Here is a 26,476-nt window from a genome sequence, read left to right as displayed (position 1 = left end):
GCTGGATCCAGTCACCGACTTGCATAGATTGACTGGCACCCTGAACCAAAAGGGCAACCACAGCATTTTGCAGCGCCGTGCAATATCCTCTGGTCTATGTCGAGTTGGTCAGGGGTTCATCCTGCAGCAAGATAACGACCCAAAACATACCTCCAGGCTATGTCATAACTACCTTAGAAGAAAAGAACAAGACAGTAGGCTTCAAATCATGGAATGGCCAGCACACTCTCCAAACTCAAACCCCATCGAGCTGGTTTGGGACGAACCGGACAGAAGGGTGAAAGCAAAGGAACCTCCAAGTGCAACACATTTGTGGGAACTTCTGCAAAAGTGTTGGGAAGAACTTTCGGAACAATATTTGATTTCCATTGTAGAAAGAATGCCACGAGTATGTTCGGCTGTTATATCTGCAAAAGGTGGCTACTTTGATAAGTCGAAAATTTAGATTAAATTTTGTTCAACAAAACGATTCCATGATTTATTTTTATTTGTTCTATGCTTTAATTTCAGAGAACATTGAAACATTAAACTCCTTAAATTTCAATAAAAACTGGAAAAATGGCGGTGTTCTAAAACTCTTGACCGGTAGAGTATGTTGACCTTTTGGTCCATGTTGACGTCAAAAATAATTTGCCGGTTGAATTCAATGACCTGAAAAAAAAATCCTCTTCAAGTTTCAAGTAAATCGGATGAAAATTGAGGATTTTAGAAATATTTCCTTAGTTTTTGACCTTCGGCCTTTGTTGACCTTTTTGTCGATGATCTTAAAAATAATTGGCTGGTTGAATTTAGTGACCTGAAATATAAATCCTCTTCACATTTCAAGTCAATAAGATGAAAATTGAGGATTTTAGCAATTCCACCTTAGTTGTTTACCTTTGGCCTATGTTGACCTTTTGACCTCAAACAATAGGCTTCTTCCTTATGATAAACTCTGCCATGTGGTGAAGTTTCGTGATGATCGGTTTAAAATTGTGACCTCTCGGTGACAGACGGACAGACGAACAGACGGACAGACAGACTCGACTAACCAATATACTTTAAAAATATTAGATTTCACAAGTAACAAACAGACAGGAAGGTGTGAAAACATAACCTCCTTCACCTTCGGTGGTGGAGGTAATGAAAAATCAAATGCACGTGAGTGACCCAAGACAATGTGGGAAGCACAGTTCGTTATTGCTTACAATGTGTAAGCATACCCTGCTAGTATATGTAAATTTATTATTGAGGTTGGAAAACACGTGCACACACACACACACACACACACACACACACACACACACACACACACACACACACACACACACACACACACACACACACACACACACACACACACACACACACACACACACACACACCATTCCTATCCATGAAATATCCAACAGCCAGCCAAAAAGCCCCCTCCTCCATTAATTTTTCTCTGGCTTTATTTAATGTCAATAATGACTTTCTGTAAACATTTGTTGGATATATTATCTTATCTGAGCACATGGTGCTGTGATCCTACGTTCAGATTCCATATACATACCATGTTGATTTTCCCATCCACTCGGAATGCCCTTGTAATCCATTTGATATCTGTGTAATCTCCCACATTTAAGTGTTTGACTTTCATGTGCCTTGTATCATCAAACAAACAAACAAAAAAAAAACCAAGATAATGGTTTCCAAACCAAATGTCCAAACTTGATTGAGGCCCTCCAGGGAACTGAGAGTAATGAATGACTGAGGGATCATTCTGAAATGAAATGTTGATCATTTTGGCACAATCAAAGATGTGTTTTGAGGAAAAAGAGGAAAATATGTGTTTGTGGAGTTAAATATCTGAACATCTTGAAAATAATTTTAATCGGTCATGCTACTCAATGCCATGTTTTTTTTTTTTTGTTTTTTTTTAATGAATTTACTCTTCTTCCACCCTGATTGTGTGGTTTTAAATCGTCTAACTCTCGTGAATGTTTTCTTTGCAGTGCTGGTCCTAAAGGGGACAACATGTATGAATGGAGGTCCACCATCCTTGGGCCTCCTGGCTCTGTGTACGAGGGTGGAGTATTCTTCTTGGACATCACCTTCACACCTGAGTACCCCTTCAAACCACCAAAGGTCTTTGAGGCTTTCCCTTCTTTAGCCCATAATCCTTTGTACTGTGCTCTAATTGTTTTATCTTTGCTCTTTTGAAACTGATAATGTGCTCTCTTGGCAGCAATAATAGCTTTGAGTTCAGATTGGCACCAACACCCATGGTTTGAACATTCCATTAAGCTCTTGGGGTGTGATTGTCACTGCTACTTTTAAAATGGTTCTCGCTGTTATTTTGCTGTCCATTGCTTTGAAAATCCATGAGCTGAGTAATTTTGCGTTGGGCAGCCAATGATAACATCATTGCCATTTGGAGTAACCTGCATTTTAAAGCAAAATGCTGTTATTCATGGAGTGCACATCTCTGCCTCCATGGCATTATTCACTCAGGGTGCACTTGATAACCTGAGTTCCATCTCATTTTGGATGGTTCTGCCTTTCTAAATCGATGTTGGCTTTATTAGTCGTCTAATTTGTTTTGAGACATTCTACTGCTTATAATTGATCATTACAGCTTGATTACAACATGGGTATAATAGGCTCTTGTTGAAATAGGAACAACCAGACTCTGTGGCATCATGGTTGGAGCATCCGATATGAGTCTGGGAGGTCGGCTGTTTGAATCCCGGCCGAGTCATAACAAACCGTAGCAAAGGCTTTTATTGAAATTTGAATTTATTTATTTGTCCACAAAAAATGGAAAAATACACCAGCAAAGCTCACAATCTAAGTTCAAAATATTGTACAATTAATTTCCAAATGCAATTAAAACAAGAAAAAGAGCAATCAGAGTTTGCAGACCCTCGCTTGGACTTGTTTTGTGTGGTGTTTGTGTAGTTTTGTGTTGTGACGTTTGTGTACCGGTGTGTTGGGTAATTAATGAGCCATAATTAGAACTGCCACTTTATAACTGCTGGTACTGATGACCGGGTACCAAGATGTCCCACTTTGATGCAACCCTGCTTTGATCGGACACCTGACCATGACGCGTGACGTTTTTTATTATTATTATTCAATTGAATTTAGAATGGGATTAAAATAAATTAAATTCAAATCAAATGGAAGAGCAAATACTGTAGGACTCCTGCATTGGAGTCATCAGAAGGAACACAAACAAGCAAAAAGCAAAGATGAAGTCATCAGGATGAACCTGGACAGGATTTGCATTTCAGATGCTCGTCCTATACCCTCAAGCCCATCCAGGCACAGCCAAGTGAGCCTTATTCAAAAAATAATAATAAAATATAAACCCAGATCAAAAAATCAAATAATTATGGCTGCCAGACCATGTGTCCGATCAAGTTGAAATTTAAAACCTGTATTCCCCATCACAACGAGGTCACAATTGTGAAGTTGCACATCGATTGATTTGATTAAGCGGTTCCAGAGAAAACATAATTTAATACTTTTTTAAAATCCAATATGGCTGCCAAACCATATGACATCTATTATTCCTTAACAACCTTGTATACGCATATCTTGGGGACCATCTGTGTAAAGTGTCCCCTCGATCTGTCCCGCCATTCTGGAGAACATTTTTTATAGGTTTTAGTGTAAATCCAATACGGCTGCCAAACCATGTGACCTACATCATATGTGTGAACCTTTTGTTCCTCATGGATAGGCGATCATCTGTAAAGTTTCACCTCAATCTGTTAAGCCATTTCAGAGAATTTTTGAAGGTTTAAAAAAAAAACCAAAAAAAAAACCAATATGGCTGCCGAATCTCGTGACTGATGACGTCATCAAAAAAAATTGGGCACCATTTTATCCCTTGACACTCAAAAATTTACATACTGATCGGATGTGGCGTTCTCAAACTTATTCTCCATGAGGAGTACTTGCCATGTGCCAAGTTTCAATTTTTTCCTTGGTGCAGTTTCAGAGATGGAGGTCCAATTTTTTTTCGTTTTTCCAACGTTGCTGCCACACCACGTGACTTATGATGTCATAATTATCATTAAATCATTCTGCATGAGTCGTCCGCTCCTATGGTGAAAATTTTGTCTCAATCCGACAAGCGGTTGCAGAGAAAAGCATTCAAGTTATTTGTGGACAAACAAAAAGAACCAGACAGACCCAAATACACCCCCCCTCCTTCGGCGAGGGTAATAATAATAAATAATCACAAAAACAACTAGAGGGGGAGCACTCGGGAGAGTGCAAAACCTCCGCCGCCAATACTGCTGGGTCACTCAAGTGAACCTTATATCTTATTCATTAAATATGATGTCAACAGTGCTGACAGAGTTATAGTTCTTTTCTCCAACATTTTTTTTTTGGGGGGGGGGGGTTGGAAATCACTTAAAACATGTAAAAATGCAAAAAAAGAAATCGAAATTTTGTTGAAAAAAAAGTTGCAAAAATTTTTTTTTTCTCTAACAATTTTTTTTTTTTGGAGGGGGGGTTGGAAATCACTTAAAACATGTAGAAATGCAAAAAAAATTTCTCTAACAATTTTTTTTTGGGGGGGGGACCAAGTCCAAAAAATAATGGCATGATCCTTGGACCATACCTAACCCCCCGACCCCCCACCAAGTTTCGTCAAAATCCGTCGAGGAGTTTTTCCGTAATACTGTTCACAAACAAACAAACAAACAAACAAACAGAAAGGGGTGAAAACAGTAACCTCCGATCTTCGATGGCGGAGGTTAAATATCGAACTATCAAAATTGCTCAAAGATTGCACCAATTCAAGACAACTACAATATCCCTCACCATCACCATTGACCCCTGTAATATTACAGACCAGAAAAAACACCAACAGAAAAGGGTGCACATGATTTTAAAAAAATCTAATGGTTTCGTTATGTGCGTCAATCCTCTTGACCTTCCTACTAAACCTCATCTGTTCATAAAACTTGTGCAGTGGATGGATACTATTTTGCACAATGGATTTAGCCTTCATTAAAACTTATTTGAGAAATTTCACTTGTGTTGGGCTGAATGTCTTCCTGCATTGAAATTCCTTGTAAGCAAGGGTCCCCGTGCTACCAGGAAAATGGGAAAAACCCTGGAAAGTCAAAATCTCTTTTCCCGGTCAAGAAAACATGAAAATGGCTTAAATACTGATAGTAAAGAAATTTCTAGGGTTTTTGACGATCGATGTAACATTTGGTAGCATTTGCGAAGCTTTTAGAGAGGTCCGGGAATAGTCCGTTTTGTTACGGTGGATGATGCTTCCGGTCGAAAGGTGCCATTTACTGATTTCCTCGTGGCTTCACAATTCAAACTGCCATCGTCAATTGATTTATTTGCCTTGATCACGTTACAATTGCATGGTGAGTTTGGGTTTTAAACATCATTTTCATTAAATTTCATACAATCTCTGATTCACATTTAAATCTCTATTTGTTTGTTCAGTCACAGTCAGTATTATTTGCAGAGTGCAGGTCCTACTGACAAAAACCTCCACCATGTTCCCCAATTTCCCATATTTCTTGTTTATCTACCAAATGAAATGCAATGTGTGTTTGTGTATTTCTTTCTGTGTTGTCTGTTCCCCCTAAAAAAGGGCAATTTAAGAAGGGTTTTGAAGGCTAATTTGTTCACGGCTCAGTAAGTGACCACTATATTCGTTATGGGTGTGTCTGTCTGTCTGTCTCTCCGGAGCATAGCTCCGTGGGTTTTGATCCGATCCTGATAAAATTTGGGTGGGAGGTTGAAATCATGATCGAGTTGTGTTTTCCTGAGAATGGGCGTGGTGCGCCCATTATAGGTGGAGCCACACCCAGAAAACATGTTTTTTGGGGGTAGCCAATTTCAAGTTACATCTTCTCCGAGGGGGTTTGTCGAATCTGACAGGGGTTTCGGTATTTGGTTAGCCCAATGGCACCTGCATAGCCCCACGGAGCTCGGTTTTTCATTTTCGTCCCAAGGTCAAGGTCACAAGGTCACGAACTTAGAAAATGTCAAAAAAAATCAATAAATTGGGCATCGAACTCCTAGGGTTTTCACCTGTTTCAAATGAAAGTTGGTATGCAAGCAGTGCTCTTCGAGAACTACTACTTTCATCATTTACGTTTTTCCCGATTCCCGCCATAAAAAAAATTTAAAAAGGCGAACTACGTTTAGGATTTCGCAATTCGTGGTCGATTTGTAGTGCTCTTCGATTACTACAACTTTCAGCATTTACGTTTTTCCCGATTCCCGCCAGTTTGCCTGTGGCGTCCCCTCGAAGGTAAAAAATAAAAATAAAAAAGGCGAACCATGTACATTGCTCATGAACCATCGCTGTCTCCAGACTTGTCTATTAACATGATTGTGTGTTCACCACTGTCTATATTTTTCAGGATAAAAATCTCGAAAAACATTTTCCTTCAAAGACTAATTAGGTCTTTTCTTTTGGAAATGTAGACGGTAACTTGAAACCGGGCCTCAATGGCAGTGTACGAAGCATTTTTTAAAAATAGCAGTAAATACAAGGTGCAGGGAGGTGAAATTTGCTGCACGTGATGTGTAACGTGCAAAGAGTAAAATGAGTGTTCATTTACTTACGTGCGATGTCTGTTAAAGAAAGAAGATATAAGCACACCTTACGCGAGGCCGAGGCTTCAGGCCTTCCGGTCACGTGATCGTCATGACCTCCACAATTTAACATCCCTGCCCTGGCCTAATGTTGTGACCCAGCTTTGGTAGCATTCTGACTGGTGGGTCTGCAGAAGAAGATTTTTGAAGAAATTTACTAAGTCGGTCATTTTGACCTACTTCAAGTCATGTGACTGGAACAAGCTTTGCAATTCCTGTTACCGGTCAAGAGGACCTTTGCCGCCAAATTTCCGCCAGATCGGCGCAGCGGTTTGGCCAGAGAAGTCAAAAACTGAGACGGACAGATGGACGGTGTGCGAAGACGATACCTTATCTGGAATTGAAATTCCAGTGAGCTAATAATATATGCATTAAGCATCTGCAACGTATTTTGTTTTATCTTAATGGATGAGTATCAACAGTGGCCAAGACCCACTTAAAGCAGAGAAACACAAACGTAAAGCAGAATTGAATGAAAATAAGGCAAAACTACCTCGTGGTAAGCATTTATCTCGGTGACAATACTTTGACTTCGTGTTAATGTGTGCTTTGGCGTCACTCTTCCGGTGCATCAACATTTTATCATGTCGTGTGTTACTGTTTGTGCCACGAGCTTGTAGATGTCTTTTCATCGAATTTGACTTGAATTTGAAACGGCCACTATGCCTTTGGGATGTAATATTGAATTTCATGATGAAGCAGGTACTGCATGTTGTAATTTTCTGTTTATCTCCATAATTACTATATTGTCAGAGCAAGTCTCATCTTCAGTACAACAAAACAACATGGAAAATTGATGGAAATAACTTAGAACTGTATTTTCTGTTTAAAAATTTTTTTTTAAAGACCTTGAAAAATGAAAATTTTACCTTGGGGGGGGGGGAAAAAAAACCCCAGGAATTCTTTCATAAGAAATGTGTGGGGACCCTGTGCAAGGTAATTTGTGTTATTGTAACGTCTTGCAATTGTGTTTCTAAATACTGTCCTGATTACATTGGTTCCATCCGCGAACACACATTATATTGTTTCCATCCATGTGACAACCATGTACCATTCTGTTTGCAGATGACATAGTATTGTGTGCTGAAAGTAAGGGAGAGGTTGATTTGAATTTGGAAGAATGGAGGAAGGCTTTGAAAGATTGTGGCTTGAGGATTAGTCGGTCCAAAACCAGAGGACATAAGACGTACGGTGAGTAGTGAAGAGGTGCAAAGTGAAAAAGGTCAAATAGGTGCAGAGGATTAAATATTTGGGGTCAGTAGTGCAACAGGATGGTGAATTAGATGGGGGGGGGGGGGAGACGAGCATTAGAATACAGGCATGATGGAGTAACGGGAGGAAGATTTCAGGAGTGCTTTGTCATAGAAAGATGCTGATTAGAGCAAAGATTAGATATGATTGAGATGAAGATTGTGAGAGGGCTGTGTGGTGCAACGCGAGAAGACCATGTGAGGAGCGAATAAATAAAAGTAACTGTGAAGGTGGTTGAAGCATCCAAGAAGGTGCAGGGAAGTAGATTGAGATGGTTTAGGCATGTCATGAGAAGGGATGAGGAGTATATGAGTATAACGATGATGAAAATGATACCACCGAGAAAGAGATGGCAGGACAGACCAAAGAGGAGATGGAGTGATCATGTGGAAGCGGACATGAAGGAGAAAGGTGTGGATAAAGAATGGGTATATGATCGACCCAAAATGGTGCAGCAGGATCTGTTTCTTGAGGTGTGCTGATAATGCTGAAGAAGAAGAAGAATAAAAAGTTTGGTTCCATTTGCAAATTGCTGCCAAACTTTTTATTGCCATAATTAACATAATATGTATAAACGAGAAAGTATGGATAATTTCCGACAAATGCGTCAATGGATATGCCTCCATGCACATTAGATGTCAACCCACTATTATGCTTGATCTCAACTAAAAGTCACATGAAAAGTTAAACTTCATCTGAGAGAGAGAGCACGAGAAAGAAAAGACAGATAAGTAGAAGAGGGAACATCAGATGCTTATTACTCGAGTTGTGGTCTGCAAAATGATTTACCAAGGGCACATTACTTTTGACCTTGGACCTGTTGAATCTAAAATTGAAGATCTGTTCATCTTTGCATCGCAGTCCATACTTGTGCAAAGTTTGGTTGAAATCCCTTCAGTGGTTGACATGTTATTGGGGGTAACAAAATGATTTTAATTAAAAGTCATTTATGGGCTTTGACCTTTGACCCCAAAATCTAATCGGTTCATCTTTGCATCATGGTACATACACACTTGTACCATGTTTGATCAAAACGAAAATCTGCTACTTTCATTTGAAGGTCACATGATCTTTGACCCCAAAATATAATCGGTTAAACTTTGCATCGGAATACATATCTTTTCCAGCCATGACCAGATGAGCACCCTTGGGTACTGCCACTTTTTTTTTTCATTCCACCTATTACATTTGCAAAATACTAGAATTGTTATCCTTCTTCCCTACCCATTACCTTTCACCCATCTGATGCTATAGCATACAAGTGCCTTCCCTCTCTCCTCCCTTTACCACCACCTCCCACCCAAGCCACCATCTCTATTCTCATTCCCTCTCTTATCTTTGCTCCTTAATATAAGCTTTCCATTAATTTCACTTCACTACAATTCCTCCTTTTCCACATGTTGTATGTATGTCGATGAAGACTGAAAAATAACATAAGCTTGACCCTCTACCTTTAAAATAGGCATGTATATAAACCTAACTCCTCCATGACACTTGAATAATCGAAGAATTTTGTGTTTTTTTTCATTGATGTGTAATTTATGGTGAAGTTTATAAATACACACAGCCCTCTGTGTTCACAAGGGTTACGTTCTGGGAAAGCCTCACGGATTCAGAATTCGCAAACACTGACACCTCGGTTTAAATGGGGAAAAGGGGGATTAGGTTCCTGTGTCAGACTGAATAAAGGGAGTGGGGGAGGGGGATGGTAAATGTTTAAGAATAATTATTAATACTAGAAGGGCATTCAGTAGTGTGCATACTTTTGCCAGGCTGATTAGTTTGTTTATGTTTTGTATCCCGCTGATAGGCCGGATCCGGATAGAGACCTGAAATAAAATTTAATCAGCTTGATCTCGTCACATAACCAAGTCATCCACCAAGTTTCATCCGAATCTGTCCAACTTTTTGAGATATCGTTTTAGCCCCGACACTTAATGGTGAAAAATCGCTTTAAAAATTCTTGGATCTGGATCTGGATTTGGATCTTCATCAAAATAAATAAATTATTCCTTGTTTATATACCCAACCTTCCCACCAAGTTTTGTCCGAATCCGTCCACAACTTTTTGAGAAAGCATGCTGTATGTCTTCTTAGCCCCATCACTCAATGGTGAAAAATTGCTTTAAAAATTCTAGCATTCGGACTCGGATCTTTACTAAAATCTAATCATTTTGTCCATGTCACAGACCCGAGCTCTCCTCCAAATTTTGTATAAATCCGTCCACAAGTTTTTGAAAATACCTTTACAAACAAACAAACAGAGATGGGGGTGAAAACCAGCAATAAAAATGTTATACAGTCATGCGCCACTTAACGACGGGGTTACGTTCTGAGAAACGCGTCGTTAAGCGACGTCGTCGTTGTGCGAACATCTTTTTTTTTTTTCATTTTCGTTTTCGAACATCGTACTTACACAAACCTAGACACCTAGGCTATATGGTGTAGCCTATTGCTCCTCGGATACAAACCTGTACAGCATGTTACTGTACTGAATACTGTCGGTAATTGTAACACACATCCAAGAGAGACGGAAGACACGTGAGATTTACCTTTGTGCTGTTCATGACGGCCATCGGTGTTATTAGCAGCAGCTTACAATCTCCTCTCGCATCGATTATAGAAAGGTGAATAATTAGCATTTGGATTTTATAAATACGTAATCATTGCATCGATGTTATAATTTATAAATGAAGAAACGAGCACCTGTCAATTGTGATATATATTTTCGGAACAGTGCGATTGATTTAACAACATAAAAAGCTTCACTAAAAACAAATGTGTTTTAATGTCGACTAAGAACAACGATTTATTCGCGGAATTCTTCAATACAAAGGTAATTTACTTGCTCAAAGATAAACGTGCAAACATCGGTTCAGTTTGAAAGCCGATTTCCTTGAATCCCGATTTAGCACGACCCCGCTTTATTCGCGATGACATTTTAAGGACCTCAACGATCGCATTATAACAGGGCCACACTGTCGTTTATTATCATTATGAAGTATTATGTACTGTACAGTGTACATAATTGTATGTGCTATTTATATACGAGGCTACATCACTCGGCGATAGGAAATTTTCAGTTACATTTTTTTTTTTTCATAGCTGGCAGATCCGTCGTATATGCGATCCGTCATTGCCCGGAACGTCGTTAAGCGGGGCATGACTGTAGTGTAAAGTAATGCATGAGCTGTTGTTTGCATTGGTTTCATTGTGATTTTGCAACACATTTTAATTGTCATATAGCCCTCAGTTGTTTGTCTGTAGATTTATTCCATAATCCTGAGGCTGTATGTTGCTACATGCATGAATTTATTGATAAAACAATTTGTGACCATGTTTGGGATTGCCTTAATAATAATGCTGACCTGTTGCTCTCAAAATGCAGATGGTTTTGTGGCTTTTTAAATTTGTTTTACCCCCACCTTTCCTCCAGTCGAACTCCCTTTGCTTTTTGATCCCTCCCCAGCTCATGCAGGGCACGCTCGTTTTTCCAGTAACCCTCCCTTCTCATTTAACGGCCACAATTCAAGCTTGCTGCATACGTCTACTCGTTTGTTCCTCTTTTATGTTGTCTTTGGAATTGCCTTCCTGAGACTGTTCAATCGCACTCTTCCCACCAGGGCTTCAACCAAGCAGTGCACTTTTTCTCATGTCATCCCCCATTCTCCCCATGATCTTTTCTACCCCTGTCAAACCTTCCTAACATAACCTTCTTCATTGCAGGTTTACTTTGTTTCCTCCCCTTCTCTTTCTCCTCTTTTCCTGTATGTTTTTTCATTTGCTTGTTTTGTCCAACTGACATTTTTTTTGTCCAAGGGTTTGGGAAGAGGGAGTGGTGTGGGTGGAAGTATGAAAGCTATTTGCAGAGTTATAAGGGATGTTGAGAAATCAAAGTAAGAATGTGTTTTAGGTGGAAGGGGGGGAGGCTTTGGGGTGGGTGTGATGTCTAAATCTGCATTAATTTTGCATACTAGAATGTATGTAGTCTATATATTCAGAGACTTAATACTGCAGAGGCAATGTCCAACCGGATGGTGCAGAGGGAGCACGCTTACTTTTGAGTTGCCCAGTCCAGGTTTATATCTTGGTTCTACAAAAGACTGGTCGAATGCTACTTTTCAGACAGTGTGTTGCATCAGTGTTCCATCCCTCAGATAAACATTAACTTGTGGAACCTTCTGCTACCATTACTTGGTGGACGTTAAAGATTCCACGGTGTTCTGAGAGCACTATTTGAGTTATCTCCGGCACCATGAACAAATTTCAAGTACTTGCTAAACTGTGGTAGCCAGTAGTCTGGTCTTCTCGAATGTTCCTTGACCTGAAGTTGCACTACTTGCAATCTCAAGAGTGGAGTCACTGTGTAGGTTGCAGCTCCTACGCTACGAACAATTTCACGTACCGAGGTGTGTATATGTTGCATATGAGCAGCCTTCAGCAACAAATGGCAAACATAACTGCAGAGGCATTTATCGATTTTAGAAGTGCCTGTCAATATGAAGGATTTTGATGGTATATGGATTATCGCTTTTGGGAAGGTATGTCTCGCAATTTGTGAAGCATGTTATGAGGTGTTTGTGTTTGTGTGTTTGTTATATTTTCCACTTCCTTCCTATCGTACATACTGGTTCGTCTTTCTGTCAATGTGAACATCTTTCACAAGATTGGCATCAACTTGTTCTGCACTGCAGGTTACATTCCGCACACGGATCTACCACTGTAATATCAACAGCCAAGGGGTGATCTGCCTGGACATCCTTAAGGACAACTGGAGTCCGGCTCTAACCATTTCCAAGGTGCTGTTGTCCATCTGCTCCCTCCTGACAGATGCTAACCCTGGTAAGCAAGTCTCCTTGTGATAATTGACCTCTGGTATCCATACGCAGTACTCGTTTATTCATGCTTGTTGCTGATATGTCTTGCAGCTGTCTGTGCAGGTGCATGAAGTTGAGGTAGTGTATGTGCACTGTTTCCGAAGACGTACGCTTTCATTTTAAACTTCCTTAGGTTGGATTACTAAGCAGATAACCTGTCACTTAGAACTTAAATTATTTCAGCTTATTTAACACTTGCACGTAATTATTTGCCTTTCTGTGGTTCGCAGGATAGCTCAGGTAGCAAGCGCACTCGCTTTTTAGCAGCCTATTCTGAGTTCAATTTCTAACTGTCACCCTGGTATATCGATGGCAGGGCTTTACGTCAATTGAGTGTGTCATACATCGAACGGGATTTAATCCAGAAGCCTGTCTGCTAGCATTGGTTCCTGGTGGATGTTAAACCTCCCACGGTGACTTTCACAAAAAGTAGTCAATTGTCACTGGCACGCAGCTGAATTTGGAATTCCTGCCCAAAACAAAGGTTCACTGATTTTGTGGCACAGCTGCATTCCCAGTAATGATACAGCAAATGAAGATGCTGCACACAAATGAACAAACAAAAAGAAGACGTCATGCAGAGCATGACACTTGCAAAATCCATAAAACAAATTTGACCTCAAAAATAATTGGTGCTTGAATTAAATGACGAAATATGCAACTCCTCTTAAAATTTCAAGCCAAACGGATGAAAAGAGGATTTTAGAAAACTCACCGAAGTTGTTGACCTTGGACCTATATGTTGTCCTTTTGGCCTATGTTGATCTCGAAAATAATTGGCTGGTTGAATTCAGTGACCTGAAATATAAATCCTCTTCAAATTGCAAGTCAATTGGATGAAAATTGAGGATTTTACAAATCGCACCTAAGTTGTTGACCTTTTGACCTCAACGATAGCCTTCTTCTTTATGATAAACTCAACCATGTGGTATGAAGTTTCGTGAAGATCGGTTTAAAATTGTGACCTGTAGGCGATAGACAGACAGGGAGACAGAATGACAAAAACGATTAGCCAATGTACTTGTAAAATCTTTGATTTTGCAAGTAACAAACAAACAGACAGGGGTGAAAACATAACCTCCTTCACCTTCGGTGGTGGAGGTAACTAGCTAGCTCTAGCATGGACGTATGTATGGAAACCTCAAAAACATAATGCCACCGGCGACTTCGTCAGCGGAGGCATAAATATTTGTTTAACCTGCAAAATTAATTTTAAATTTATGGAAATAAAGCCATAATTCAGGTGTTTTTCACGACGGATCTATCGAATAAGTTTGCTTGCTATCCGCTGTCATGGGTACACATGATAGCAGTCTGTACTTTCATGACATCCCATTATTGTCAACTGCAATGGTGAAATCTGCTGAAAGAAATAAAGTAAATGTGGTTCCACATGGTTCTGTTTGAAATTGTCATATTGTGCGTTTATAGCACAATGCAACTACTTAGTATACGGGGCTATTATCCATATTCCAAGTTTGGAGTGGTTTGGGGGGGGGGTTACTGGAGTGGATCCGATGAATTTGGCGAGTCAACTGTATTGCATCATTTTATTCATGTTCGATTTAATTTGACTATAATTTTCCTCCATGGTGAAGAGAATGAAGACGTATTGAGTGTTTATTGAGCTTCCAATTTTCTTCTCCTTTCTTTGATAGGTCAAAAAAATACTGGAGCAATGCGATGAATTAATTGCAAAATCGAAGATTTTTCAAGTATCTTGGTCAGGCTATTTTGTTATTACGCCTGATATTGGCTTAATGGTTTGGGTGGCTGGCTTGGGATCCGAGGATCCCGAGTTCAAATCCCACTCGGCTGTTGAATTAATATGACGTGGGATTGGCTCGACCTGTCATCCTTCCGAGGTCGGCAAAATGAGTGCCAGCTTGTTGGTATCCTGTGTCGGAGTGGCGATCCGTCCAGGATTGTGTCCAATAGCCAAGGAGACTGCTGAAGCAGCACCAATGCTCTGTCCAGAGTATGGTCCCAATGGATAGATTTTGTTTGTTATTCTGTCTGTCAGTTGCCTACAGGTCACAATTTTAAACCGATCTTCACGAAACTTCATACCACATGGTCGAGTTTATCATAAGGAATAAGCCTATCGTTTTTTGAGGTCAAAAGGTCAACAACTTAGGTGAGATTTCTAAAACCTCAATTTTCGTCCAATTGATTTGCAGTTTGAAAAGATTTAGATTTCAGGTCACTGAATTCAACGAGCCAATTATTTTTGAGGTCAACATAGTACCAAGGTCAACAACTAAGGTGGTATTTCTGAAATCCTCAATTTTCATCCGATTGACTTGAAATGTGAAGAGGAGTTGCATGTTTGGTCATTGGATTCAACCAGGCAATTATTTTTGTGGTCAAATTTACTTTATGGATTTTGCAAGTGTTGTGCTCCGCACGACGTCGTCGTGTTTGTTTATTTGTGTGCACGATATGTCAAAAAGTTGTGGATGGATTTGGATGAAATTTAGTTGTCAGGTTGGGTATGTGACGAGGACGAACCGATTGTATTTTGGTGAAGATCTGGATCCGGATCCGACTACTAGAAATTTTTAAGTGATTCTTCACCATTGAGAGACAGGGCCAAAAATGATATATCGCACAATATGTCAAAAGTTGTGGATGGATTTGGATGAAATTTAGTTGTCAGGTTGGGTATGTGACGAGGACGAACTGATTGTATTTTGGTGAAGATCTGGATCTGGATCCGACTACTAGAAATTTTTAAGTGATTCTTCACCATTGAGAGACAGGGCCAAAAATGATATATCGCACACTATCTCAAAAAGTTGTGGACGGATTCATACGAAACTTGATGGATAGGTTGGGTGTGTGACAAGGATGAATTGGTTCGATTTTAGTGACGATCTGAATCCGTATCAGGTTACCAAAAAATTTTAATTTCAAAGTGATTCTTCACCATTCAAAGATTGGGCCAAAAACGATATGTAGCATGATATTTCAAAAATGTGTTGGGCCCCAAATGTTCCAATGGATCCGACATTGCATGGCAGAGGTATGCGTTATTGAGTGCCCTTCTCGTCGCTTACGAGGGGGGAGCAGGGATGTGAATTGGGGTGTCTGAGGTGCAGAACAGGAGGTGTGAATGAGTGCAAATCGGAAATGCTCTTTTTGTTTCTGAATCTACCATAGACGAGACAGTAGATGGGAGAGATAGATTCATGAGAGGATAGCTTAACGGAGCGTGTGTGAAAATCTGTAAGTGTCGATAATGAATATTGCTGCGGAATGCAGCGGGAGCTGAGCTCCGATGACCCGGCGTTGATTTGGCAACGACTCTGTACTGCTCACTTGGCTCGTTGGATGGCGCTTCGTCCTTAGTGACTGGCACTGTCAGCTTGGGCTGGATGAGTCTCCATTCAGCTCTGGTTCGGATCCGACTACCCGATCCGATCCGGTGAGTCTGTCTGGTACTTGGCTCGGAGAGTCTGTCTCTCGAGCCACTCTCTGCCGCTATTTTTCTGGAGCCCGGGCGAAGGGGGAGCCAAAATTTGGGCCAAAAATTGGATCAGAATGTACTGTAGGCGTAACCGAGCATAATCATTGGCCCACAGACGCCACCCCGAGAGGTAGCCCCACCGGCCAGACTCAGGAGCCAAAAATGGCCTCTGTTGCTTCCAGGTTTTCAGGAGCGCTCTCCAGCCACGAACATGTGCTAGGTGCTATTCGCATATTATTATTTAACGGGATGCCAGGGCTACCCAGACGTCGTCAAATGAGTCCCAGCGTATGTTTGCGCTTTGAGTTGCATGCCAAGTGTCTGACTCGCAATGTCTTCCATTCCCCCGACATCCCAAAGGACGGTTGTGAGCATCCAGGGAGCTAGCGGTCGTTGTGACGGTTGTATTGAGGTTGGGAGAAGCTCTATGGTGGTTGTGGTAAGGATGTTGGATTGTTGAGAGAGGTTGAAGCAGTTGTGGTCAGGAGACTGAAGAGTTTGTGGTGATTGTGGCAAGGAGGTTTAGCGTAGGTCTTTGTGTGGATTTTAGGAGGCATTGTAGTGATAATGGTGAGGGTTGTCACATCATTGTGAGCATGGTGAGGGTCTGAGGTGAAGGTTCATTTTATAGTGGTGCACGGTTTGAGCGGGGAAATCGTGTACTTATGAAAATGAGCTCCTCAGTAACGGCACCTGTTCCGTACGTGGCTTGCATGCATGACGGGGTTCATGTGTGAAATATAGGAAAGTAAAATAGGTCAAAGTAGCGAATGGAATTAAAGACCTCACAAAAAGACCTACGCAACATATTTAATCCCATTTATCCACAACACGTAAAGGAAGGGATAACTGAATGAATACAAGTGAAATAACCGTCTCAGGACCACTGTATGTTGGGTGCCATTGCTGTGGGGGAGTGCCAGCATCGCAGTGCCGCAACAGCATATTTGTACTGACAATGCAAATTACTGGAAATGCCATGCAGAGCTCAGTGTTCAACTTCTTTTCTCTTTTATAAGGGGTGATGTCAAATGGTACCGATCTTCTGCCCTTCCTTGACCACGATACCCTTCCACTTCCCTCTGTCGTCAGCCAACTCTCTCCACTCTCCAACCACCCCTGCCTTATTGATATCTCTTCTCACACAATATTCACATCTCAACCGTGGTCTACCTCTTTTTCCTACGACTTTGCTCGCTCAACCAAATCACTTTTTGCCATTCTCCTCCCCCCCCCCATCCGAACCAAGCATCCGGCCCATGTCAACTGGCTTCGTACTAATCTCCCCCCTCAGTTCATCCATCATCCTTCTCCCCACCCTCTTCACTCCCATAATCCTCCTGACCCAGTTGTTCTCACATACCTGCAGCTGCTGTGGTGGTGATCTCTCCCCATCAATGCCACCATCTCCCAGCCATAAAGGTTGGCCAGCATTACACAAGACAAGACACTGGAACTTTCCCTTGATATTTTATGCCTCTGCTGGAGGCATCATGTTCTCAGTTTATCATTCCTTCTGGATAACTTAGGAATGGCTGACGAGATTTTAGTCAAACTTGGTGCAAGTATGTGTAATGATATAATACATTCCATTCAGCTGCAGCTGATGCTCACGGACAATGCAGGTAACAAATCTCATTTGAGTCTCTCTCAGAAACTGGTCGTTGGACACAGTCTGACCAGCGATAGCCAAGGTTTCTCCAAAGGGACCTGATATGAAAGCAATTGTGTTTCCTTCTCAGATCCCTGGTCAGAGTCTGTCTCTCATTTGGAGAGCAAGACTGGAAGCAACAAGGACCTGAACATTCTGACTTTGTCATCCTGCATTGGTACGGACAGCACCAGACTCCATGATCCAATGAATCCATGACTCCCCAGGCCCGACCAAAACGTCTGTTGACCTCTGGCTCGTAGCCAGTGGAGACATGAATATCACTGCCAGGGTAATTTAATATATCCGTGACCTCAACATCCTCACCACAAACTGATAGACAAGATAGCAGCATCCAACATGTCTTTGAAAGCCTGGATATTAGTTTTGACCCAGGAAACCCATAATTTCAGCGGCTCCGACTCATCATTCAGTACCTCGAGGGCCCCCAAAAGGATATCTAAAGTCTCCGTAAAGATGACTGCATAATCTGCGAAATCAAGGCGATCTTGACATTTTCAAATGATGCAGCACAACTTGATCTCTCTGACATACTCCCCAGAATCCAGTCCATACAAGTGCTGAAAAGTGTGGGGGCCAACACAACCCTGACTAAAGCCAGTAAAACTGGAAATAAGCCGGAGATGGTATCACCACATCTCGTAGCACTCTCAGTGCCAGAGTAAAGTTCAGAAATCAGATCGATCAGTTTTGGTGGCACTCCATGAAGACCAAGAATCCTGCAGAGGACATCCCGATTCACCGAATCAAATGCTTTGCAGAGATCAACATAAGCTGCAAGCAGCCCCTGCCAAAACTCATCTGCGATCGGTGAGGACCCGAAGAACGAGAATAAAGTCAATCGTTGACCTCTTGTATATAGACTGACTGCTCTGGACACTGGTGTTCAAGCACATGGTGGCGAACCCTGTCAAGAATTATCCGAGCAAAGACCTTGCTCGGCACTGAGAGTCGCGTTGCCCCTCAGTAGTTGCTGCAGTCCTGGCGATCACCCTTCCCTTTCCAGAGAGGGTCAACAAGGCCCCTTTCCAGTCAGATGGGATGATGCCTGTGTTCCAGGCAGAGCACTGAACTGCATGCAATGACATGACGACAGCATTGCCACCAGCCTTGAGAAGTTCCGCATGGATGCCACAGATCCCTGGAGGTTTACTCCATTTCAACCGGTTCACTGCAGCCCCTGTTTCCACAAACGAAGGTGGACCACAGTTGATTGGAGGGTCAGCAATAGGAATTGTAACACCCCTGACATCAAACTCTACAGCTGGGGGTTCAGCCTGGTGCTCAAAGTAACCAGACCAGTGGGCCTTCACTTTGGACTCCTCTGTCAAGAGCCCACCACCCTCCTATCTAACTGCAGTACACCAAGGGATGGGCTTGAGGAACGCAATGTGCAAATTCCCCTGTAAGCAGGATGAGTCACCTGACCACGGGTGATGTTCTACCCCCTCAGATTCCTCGCACATCGGCCACATTGTCCGCCCTCAGCGCATGTACAGTTCTACGCCTCAACTCCCTCAACAGCTCAGCTCTGCCATTAACCCTGTCCCTGCGACTCTGATCAATGGTATCCAGTGTCTCTTGAGAGAATTTTTTTTTCTTCACCCTATGGTTTGTTCCAAGATATCCACTGGCAACATCAAGGATGGTGGTGTTGAAGGCACTACACAACTCTTCAGGATTTCACAAAGCACTCAGACCCCCCAAATCCCCACTCAGCCTGTTTGCAAACTCCTCAGCTTCCCTCGTTCTTGAGCTTGCCAACATCCAGCCTAGGCTGGGATGGTACAATTCTCCTGGATTTAAGCTTCAACTTCTGAGTTGCTACAACAATGCTGTGGTCAGTATTGAGGAACTGAGCACTCCAGTGGACCCTGCAGTTCTCGATCATCCTCCAGCAACCATCAACGAGCACATGGTGAATCTTCTTTGCCACAACGCCAGCCTTGGAATACCAAGTCCAGCGATGAGCCTGTGGGAGCTGAAACCATGAACCAGCCACCCTCAGTCCATGACTTATTGCAGTCAAGGAATGCAGAAATGTGTGTTTTTCATCAAATAGTGTATACTTAGCTTGTAAGAAGCAAAACATGTTTTACACAAGAAACCTCTAATTGCATATTTTCATCAAATATTGTGTATTTTAGCTTGTAAGAAGCAATACAACACGTTTTACACAAGAAACCTCATTCATGCAAAACCATTATTTGCCTAATTACCAGCATTTTTAACACCAGCTTGTTCTGTCGGGGTGTTTTGTTCCAAATCACTATTCTCATGCAGAAACGCGTGGTTTTCATAAAATAGTGCCTTTTACCTTGTACGAAGCAAACTAACAATTGACACAATAGTTCTTATTCATGCAAAAAAACGGTCTGGTTTTCCTCGATACAACTATCTTTAACACATTAGTTTGTTCTGACCCCATTTTTTGTTCCTTATCATTAGTGTCATGCAGAAAGGTGTGCTTTTCATCAAATAGTATGTATTTTAACTTGTTCCATGCAAAAGAACACATTTTAGACAAGAATCCTTATTCATGCAAAAACGGTCTTTTCCTAAATACAAGTGTGTTTAGAAAACGAAGACCTTGTTCAACACATTAATACATTAGTTTGTTCTGACTCCATTTTTTGTTCCACATAACCATTCCAATGCAAAAACGTGTTTTTCATCAAATGGTGTGCATTTTACCTTGTTCGAAGCAAATAAAACACGTTTTAAACACAAAAACTTATTCATGCAAAAATGGTCTTATTTGCCTCATGCAAGTGTTTTTGACAGATTAGCTTGTTCTGACCCCATATTTTGTTCCAAATCACTATTATAATGCAGAAACGTGTATCTTTCATCTAATTGTGTGCATTTTATCTTGTTCGAAGCAAAAACAGCACATTTTAAACACAAAAAAACTTTGTTCATGCAAAAATGGTCTTATTTGTCAGTGTTTAACACATTAGTTTGTTTAGTTTAACACAACACATTAGCATGTCCATACATGCAAATTTTCTGTTTTCTTTGCAACCACTTATCCGATCGACATGAAATTTTGACCATACATGCGACTCATTATGCAGAATTTTAAAATATAATTATGTCATAGGTCATGTGTGGTTGCAGCCATGTTGGAAAAATGGGAAAATTTTGTGCTTCTGTATCTCCTAATCACTAAACCGCATCATGGAAAAAAAAATTAAACTTGGCACCTGGCAACTATGCATGCGGAATAAGAGCGATTTGACGATGACGTAATTGGTTAAACACACGGTTAAAATTCTGCAAGTAGAATGCTGCATTGCATCAGTATGAAAATGAGGTTCATCTCGGGAAATATTTCAACACAGAAAAATTTATGACGTCGTCATCTGTCATGTCCTCGTGTGGTTTGGCAGCCATATTGTTGAAAAAAAAAACTTTCAAGAACCGCTTTACAGATCGAAGTGAAACTGCACACAAATGATCGATTATCTATGCTGAATAAAGTTTGAGAACAAAGATATCATAGGTCACATGGTCTGGCAGCCATCTTGGATTTACCCTGAAACCTTCAAAAATCTTCTTCTCCAGAATGGTTTGAGAGATTTAGGGATAACTTCACAAACATGTTCCCCATGACTTTGGATTAGGGTGGTAAAGAATAATTAAGTCACGTGGTTCGGCGGCTGTATCGGATTGAAGAAAAGTATTAAATCATGTTTTCTCTGGAAACACTTATCCGATCGAAGCAAAATTTACCAAATATTGTATCACGCTATGGCTGCATACAGTGTGGAAATGATGACATCGGTCACATGGTGTGGCAGCCATATTGGAGAGAAAAATTAACTTTATCCGATCAAAATGAAACTTCACACACGTAATCATCTAATCCTGGGCAGAGTTCAAATTTTCAATGCCATTGGTCAGGTGGTTTGGCAGCCATGTTCGTTTGAAAACCGAAAATTTAGAAACTTTTTTCTCCAAAACAGCTTAACATATCAATATGAAACATGTTGCTTTACATGGAGCAAGGGCAGTGAATCACAACTGCAAGGTTTCACATCGATTGTTCTTGTGGTTTCCGAAATATCATTTGTTTACTATTTTCCTTGAATCCAATGCGACTCATAACGTCATTTTTAAGTCGTATGTATGCAGCAAGGGCAGTGGATCATACCTGCAAAGTCTAGTATTGATAGGTTAAGTTAAACGGTTTCAGATAAATAATTGTTTAATTATTTATTTAAAACCAATGTGGCTGCCATATCATGTGACTGATGAGATCATTGTTAAATGCAATACTTGCAGCAACAGTAGTGGATCATCACTGCAAAGTCTCGCATCAAAGGTTAAGCAGTTTCAGAGAAATCTTTTTTTTTTTAATATGATCGATTTGGCATGGCAATATTGTTTGAAAATTTCAACATCGGTCACATGATCTCAGCCATGTTTCTTTATCCAATCAACGCAAAACTCCAAAAGTGTGATCAGCCACTCCTTCTGAATTTGATTTGATAAAGAGGACATCGTGGGTCAGGTGTCCAATCGAAGCGGGGTTGAATCAAAGTGGAGCAGTATGGTTTTTTTTTTCACCATTAAAATTTCATGAATTTAAATCATCGATGTGACTGCTCATGTATAATGTTTTTGTGATGACTGATGTCATAGGTCATGTGGCTTGGCAGCCATGTTGGAAAAAAGGAAAAACTTTGGACCTCTGCATCTCTGAAACCGTTCCATGATAAAAATTGAAACATGGCACAATGTGAAGTTCTCCCCATCGGAATCAAGAGTGGTTTTTTTGTTGTTGTTTTTTTTATGTCATCTTTTCATGTGTCAAATACTACCCAATCGGTATGAAAATTTGAGGGCGATTTAGGGCGAAATTGGAATTGGCAAAAAAATGATGATGCCATAGTCTTGCGTGATTTGGCAGCCGAGTTTTTAACATGAAACCTTCAAAAAGTCCTCCATAACGGCAAAACTTTACAGGTATGATCGCCTATCCATGAGGAACCAAAAGTTCTCCAGCTATGTTTTTGGTTTTGTCACATGGTTTGGCAGCTATGATTTTTTTTGAAGAATAAAATTTTAAAATCTTCTTCTGCAGAACAGCTTGACAAACTTCACTTGCATGTTCCCCAAGCCTTGGGGATACCAGGGTGTTCAAAAATAATTAATTGGTCACATGGTCTGGCAGCCATCTTGGTTTGAAAGAAAACAAATCTCTCTTGAATTGCGATATCAATCGATGCGAAACGTCAGTTATGATTCAGTAGACATGTGGAATATAAACATTTAAATTTTCAACTTGATTGGCTGCATGGACTGGCAGCCTGAATGATTTAATATTTTATATCTGGGTTCAGGGATTGAAATCAAACTTGGTACAAGTATGTATAATAATCTAATAATGTGGGCAGAGGCACATCTGTCAACGTCAAAGATTTTCATTCTAGTGTATATATATATATATATACGTATACATACGTATATATGTATACATACGTATATATATATTCTGCATCTGCACGCTCACAACTATATATATATATATATATATATATATATATATATATATATATATATATATATATATATATATCGCGAAGGCGATAAAGGGGGTGCTCGCGTCGGAGTCGGGGAGCTGCGGAGGGAGAGGCCGGCGGCGCGACCGAGGTCGAGGTGGAGACGCTCGTCGCGGGACCCGAGACAGGGTGATATCCTCCTCCCCCCCTGAGCATCAACAACCCCTCCTGTTTCCCCACCCCCCCCGCGCTGAGATAGTGCGACAAGGGGGCCCCTTTCCCACCCCCTACCAGACACTGTCCGCGAGGCCCGCGGAGTTGAGGCGCCACCGCCACTTTGCGTCTCATCATCAGACGGGTAGGCCCGACACTGTCTCGGCCCCAGGCCCGCCTACCCCCCTCATCCTGGAGGGTGGTTCTTTTTCTTTTGCTTTGGGTATCTGTGTTGTCGGCACCATCTGTGAAGTAAAATTGTATAAGTGTTGCCGTGTGCTCGGTAGTCGGATAGCTCTGAATTGTGTTTCTCTTTTATATTTGCTTTTTGTGTAATATTGTGTTTCTTCTCCTTTTACATGTGCTTTTGGTGTAATTGTATATGTGTGCTTCCCGTTCATCGCGAAATAAATGTGAGTTATGTTGAACTGTTTTCCCGTTTCGCTTCGTCTTTTCTTTCATTGAATCTCCATCTTGCTTCACGTAAAGGGTTGGTCGTGGGCTAAAACGCCCGATAACTAATCGAACCGTCGAGGCCGACGAATAACACCGCTCGGTTATCCCGATAGTACGGAACGGGTCCTTAAAGTGGCCCGTGTCCGAAGTCGACCTGCGGCGAGGTGCGATCGCCCGGTCTACCCTCCGTGTGGGTACTTAGGTAGGTCGAATTTGGCGAGCAACCCTATCCCACGCGGGGGCTGATTGGCACGATCGTGGTGAGACCGAAAGGTCCACCCGTGACTAGTTCCCGGCGTTAGTCCGAGAGGGTCACGACTGGATTGTCCGTCCGGTGGGCGACATGCCGCGATTCGAGTTACGTGGCTGTCCGCACGCTGGCGGGCGCGAATCCGCAAATATATATATATACATATATATATACATATATACATATATATATATACATATATATATACATATATACATATATATACATATACATACATATACATATACATACATATACATATATATATATACACATATATACATATATATATATATACATATACATATATATACATATACATATATACATATACATATACACATATACATATATACATATACATATATACATACATATATATATATATATATATATATATATATATATATATGTGTTCCTCCCCACCCACTCATCTCCACAATACCTTGATCCAGTCTAATCCTTCCCCTCTTCCCACCCCTCTCTTCTCCCTCCCCCCCCCCCCATGGCCGTGCCTGCTTTCATAACCTCCCCTATCACATCAATTTCCTCCTCCCTCTTCAAAGCAAACTTCTCTCTTCTCCCTCCAAGCTTTCTACTCAACTTTCACAAAAGCTCCCCCCACACACCTTTCTCCCTCTCCCTCAACCCTCTGTTTTCCCTTTCAAATCTTCCCCCTCACTCCCCCTTATTTAAAGCTGCCACCCTTCACATCCAAAGCTGTCTTGCAGACACAGTCGCTGACGAAGTCGCTGTCGCAGTCGAAGTCGGTCACCGTGTCTCTGTCGAAGTCGCCGTCAATCGCTGTCGCAGTCGCAGTCGCAGTCGCCGTGTGTCGAAGTCGCAGTCGCCGTGTCTCTGTCGAAGTCGCCGTCGAAATCGCTGTCGCAGTCGCAGTGTCTCCGTCGAAGTCACAGTCGCAGTCACAATCACACACAATCACACTCACTCAGCCCCAACATGATGCACTAAAAAAAGAGAAAAAAATGCCCCTCCAGTCAAAAGATAAACAGGTGTGCATCATTTTGCTCCTCATGTCTATATTTATTTTTCTATCCATTATTATTCTTTCTCTTGTTGCTCAGTTTGTCAATTCCATCGATTTTTCTTTCTTTCCCGAGTGTCATCGTTTTGAGTACTTTTCCGGTTGCTCTGCCTATGACATTGTATGACTGAAAAACTATGACCTTTTGAATGCAATTCTAACTTTGTGGGGAAAAGAAATTGTGGCCCTCACCACAGAAGAAATAAAAGTCCTTTCCTTAGATATTGATTTTGCTTCTGCTTCTGCTGACGTGGCATCCCGCTTTTCTTTCAGATCTCCACCAGTGTCAATGAATCATTGACAAATTGCCTCCCTTTCATGTGTGCCTGCAGCTGACCCCCTGGTTGGAAGCATCGCCACACAGTATCTGACCAACAGACCAGAACATGACCGGATAGCGCGGCAGTGGACCAAGCGCTACGCCACTTAAAAACCGTGGGCAACCTGAAGGCTGTGGCCTCGGAGACTGGGCTGGGGGAGACAAACCCATTCTGGATGTGGACAGCTGCTTATAGCTTTTTTTCCAGATTATGAAAATGTATATGGTGTAAAGTCACTTGAGCTGTAAAGTGATTTTATATAAAATAAGAGTAGTGGATGTAGTGTGTTTGTAAGTCTGTAAAGGCTATTAGTTTTACTTTGTGTAGTACCGATGCATATTGAGTAATTTAAGTGTCGGAAATCTGTAACTGAACTGTGAAAAGGCCGTTTGCATGTTTGTGTCCGTTTCTGTCCGGTTTAATGTGTGATACCAGTGTTCTGAGGTTTGGCCAATTGGAAAGCTTTTGTTTCAAAAATTGTCATTCATACACCTGTACAAAACTGCTGTCATATTTGTGTCTGAACTTTTTGCTTTCAAGTGTCTGCCCTGCATTCCAATAAAGTATGGATTTTGCTTCAGGGAATTTTCTCCTGTAATTTACTTTTTAATAACTTGCAAAATATAGTCAGCAAATCTTTTTGTATGCAAAGTCTCCAGCCTTGTGAAAAAGCAAAGTGATTATTCGTGTGTGTGCGTGCGTGCGTGCAGAGCAAGCCAATGAAGGTGGTGGCTTTGTTTTCCAGCAGCAGAACATCATTTCATCCATAATATTGAGCAATATAATGAAGGAAATTGACCAAAT

At 41.3% G+C, this 26,476-nt stretch overlaps 1 protein-coding gene across 4 annotated transcripts in view; it reads left to right on the top strand.

Moving 5' to 3' along the window:
* Positions 1 to 26,257, top strand: part of LOC147030207 (ubiquitin-conjugating enzyme E2 E2-like) — a 181,105-nt gene extending 154,848 nt beyond the window's left edge. For 3 of the 4 annotated variants that reach the window (XM_085874023.1, XM_085874022.1, XM_085874020.1), the window contains 3 exons: positions 1,977 to 2,109; positions 12,558 to 12,705; positions 25,685 to 26,257. In XM_085874023.1, coding sequence (XP_085730149.1) covers positions 1,977 to 2,109; positions 12,558 to 12,705; positions 25,685 to 25,782 — 379 coding nt within the window. In that variant the 3' untranslated portion in view covers positions 25,783 to 26,257. Of the gene's footprint in view, positions 1 to 1,976; positions 2,110 to 12,557; positions 12,706 to 25,625 lie in introns of all 4 variants that reach the window. The other variant, XM_085874021.1, reaches the window with a different exon arrangement.
* Positions 26,258 to 26,476: the final 219 nt, after the last annotated feature.

The sequence above is a fragment of the Eptatretus burgeri genome, chromosome 3 (assembly GCF_056783735.1).
Source record: "Eptatretus burgeri isolate ZD-2024b chromosome 3, Ebu_testis_v1, whole genome shotgun sequence".
NCBI classification, from domain to species: domain Eukaryota; kingdom Metazoa; phylum Chordata; class Myxini; order Myxiniformes; family Myxinidae; genus Eptatretus; species Eptatretus burgeri.
This window is presented reverse-complemented; position numbering and strand designations above follow the sequence as displayed.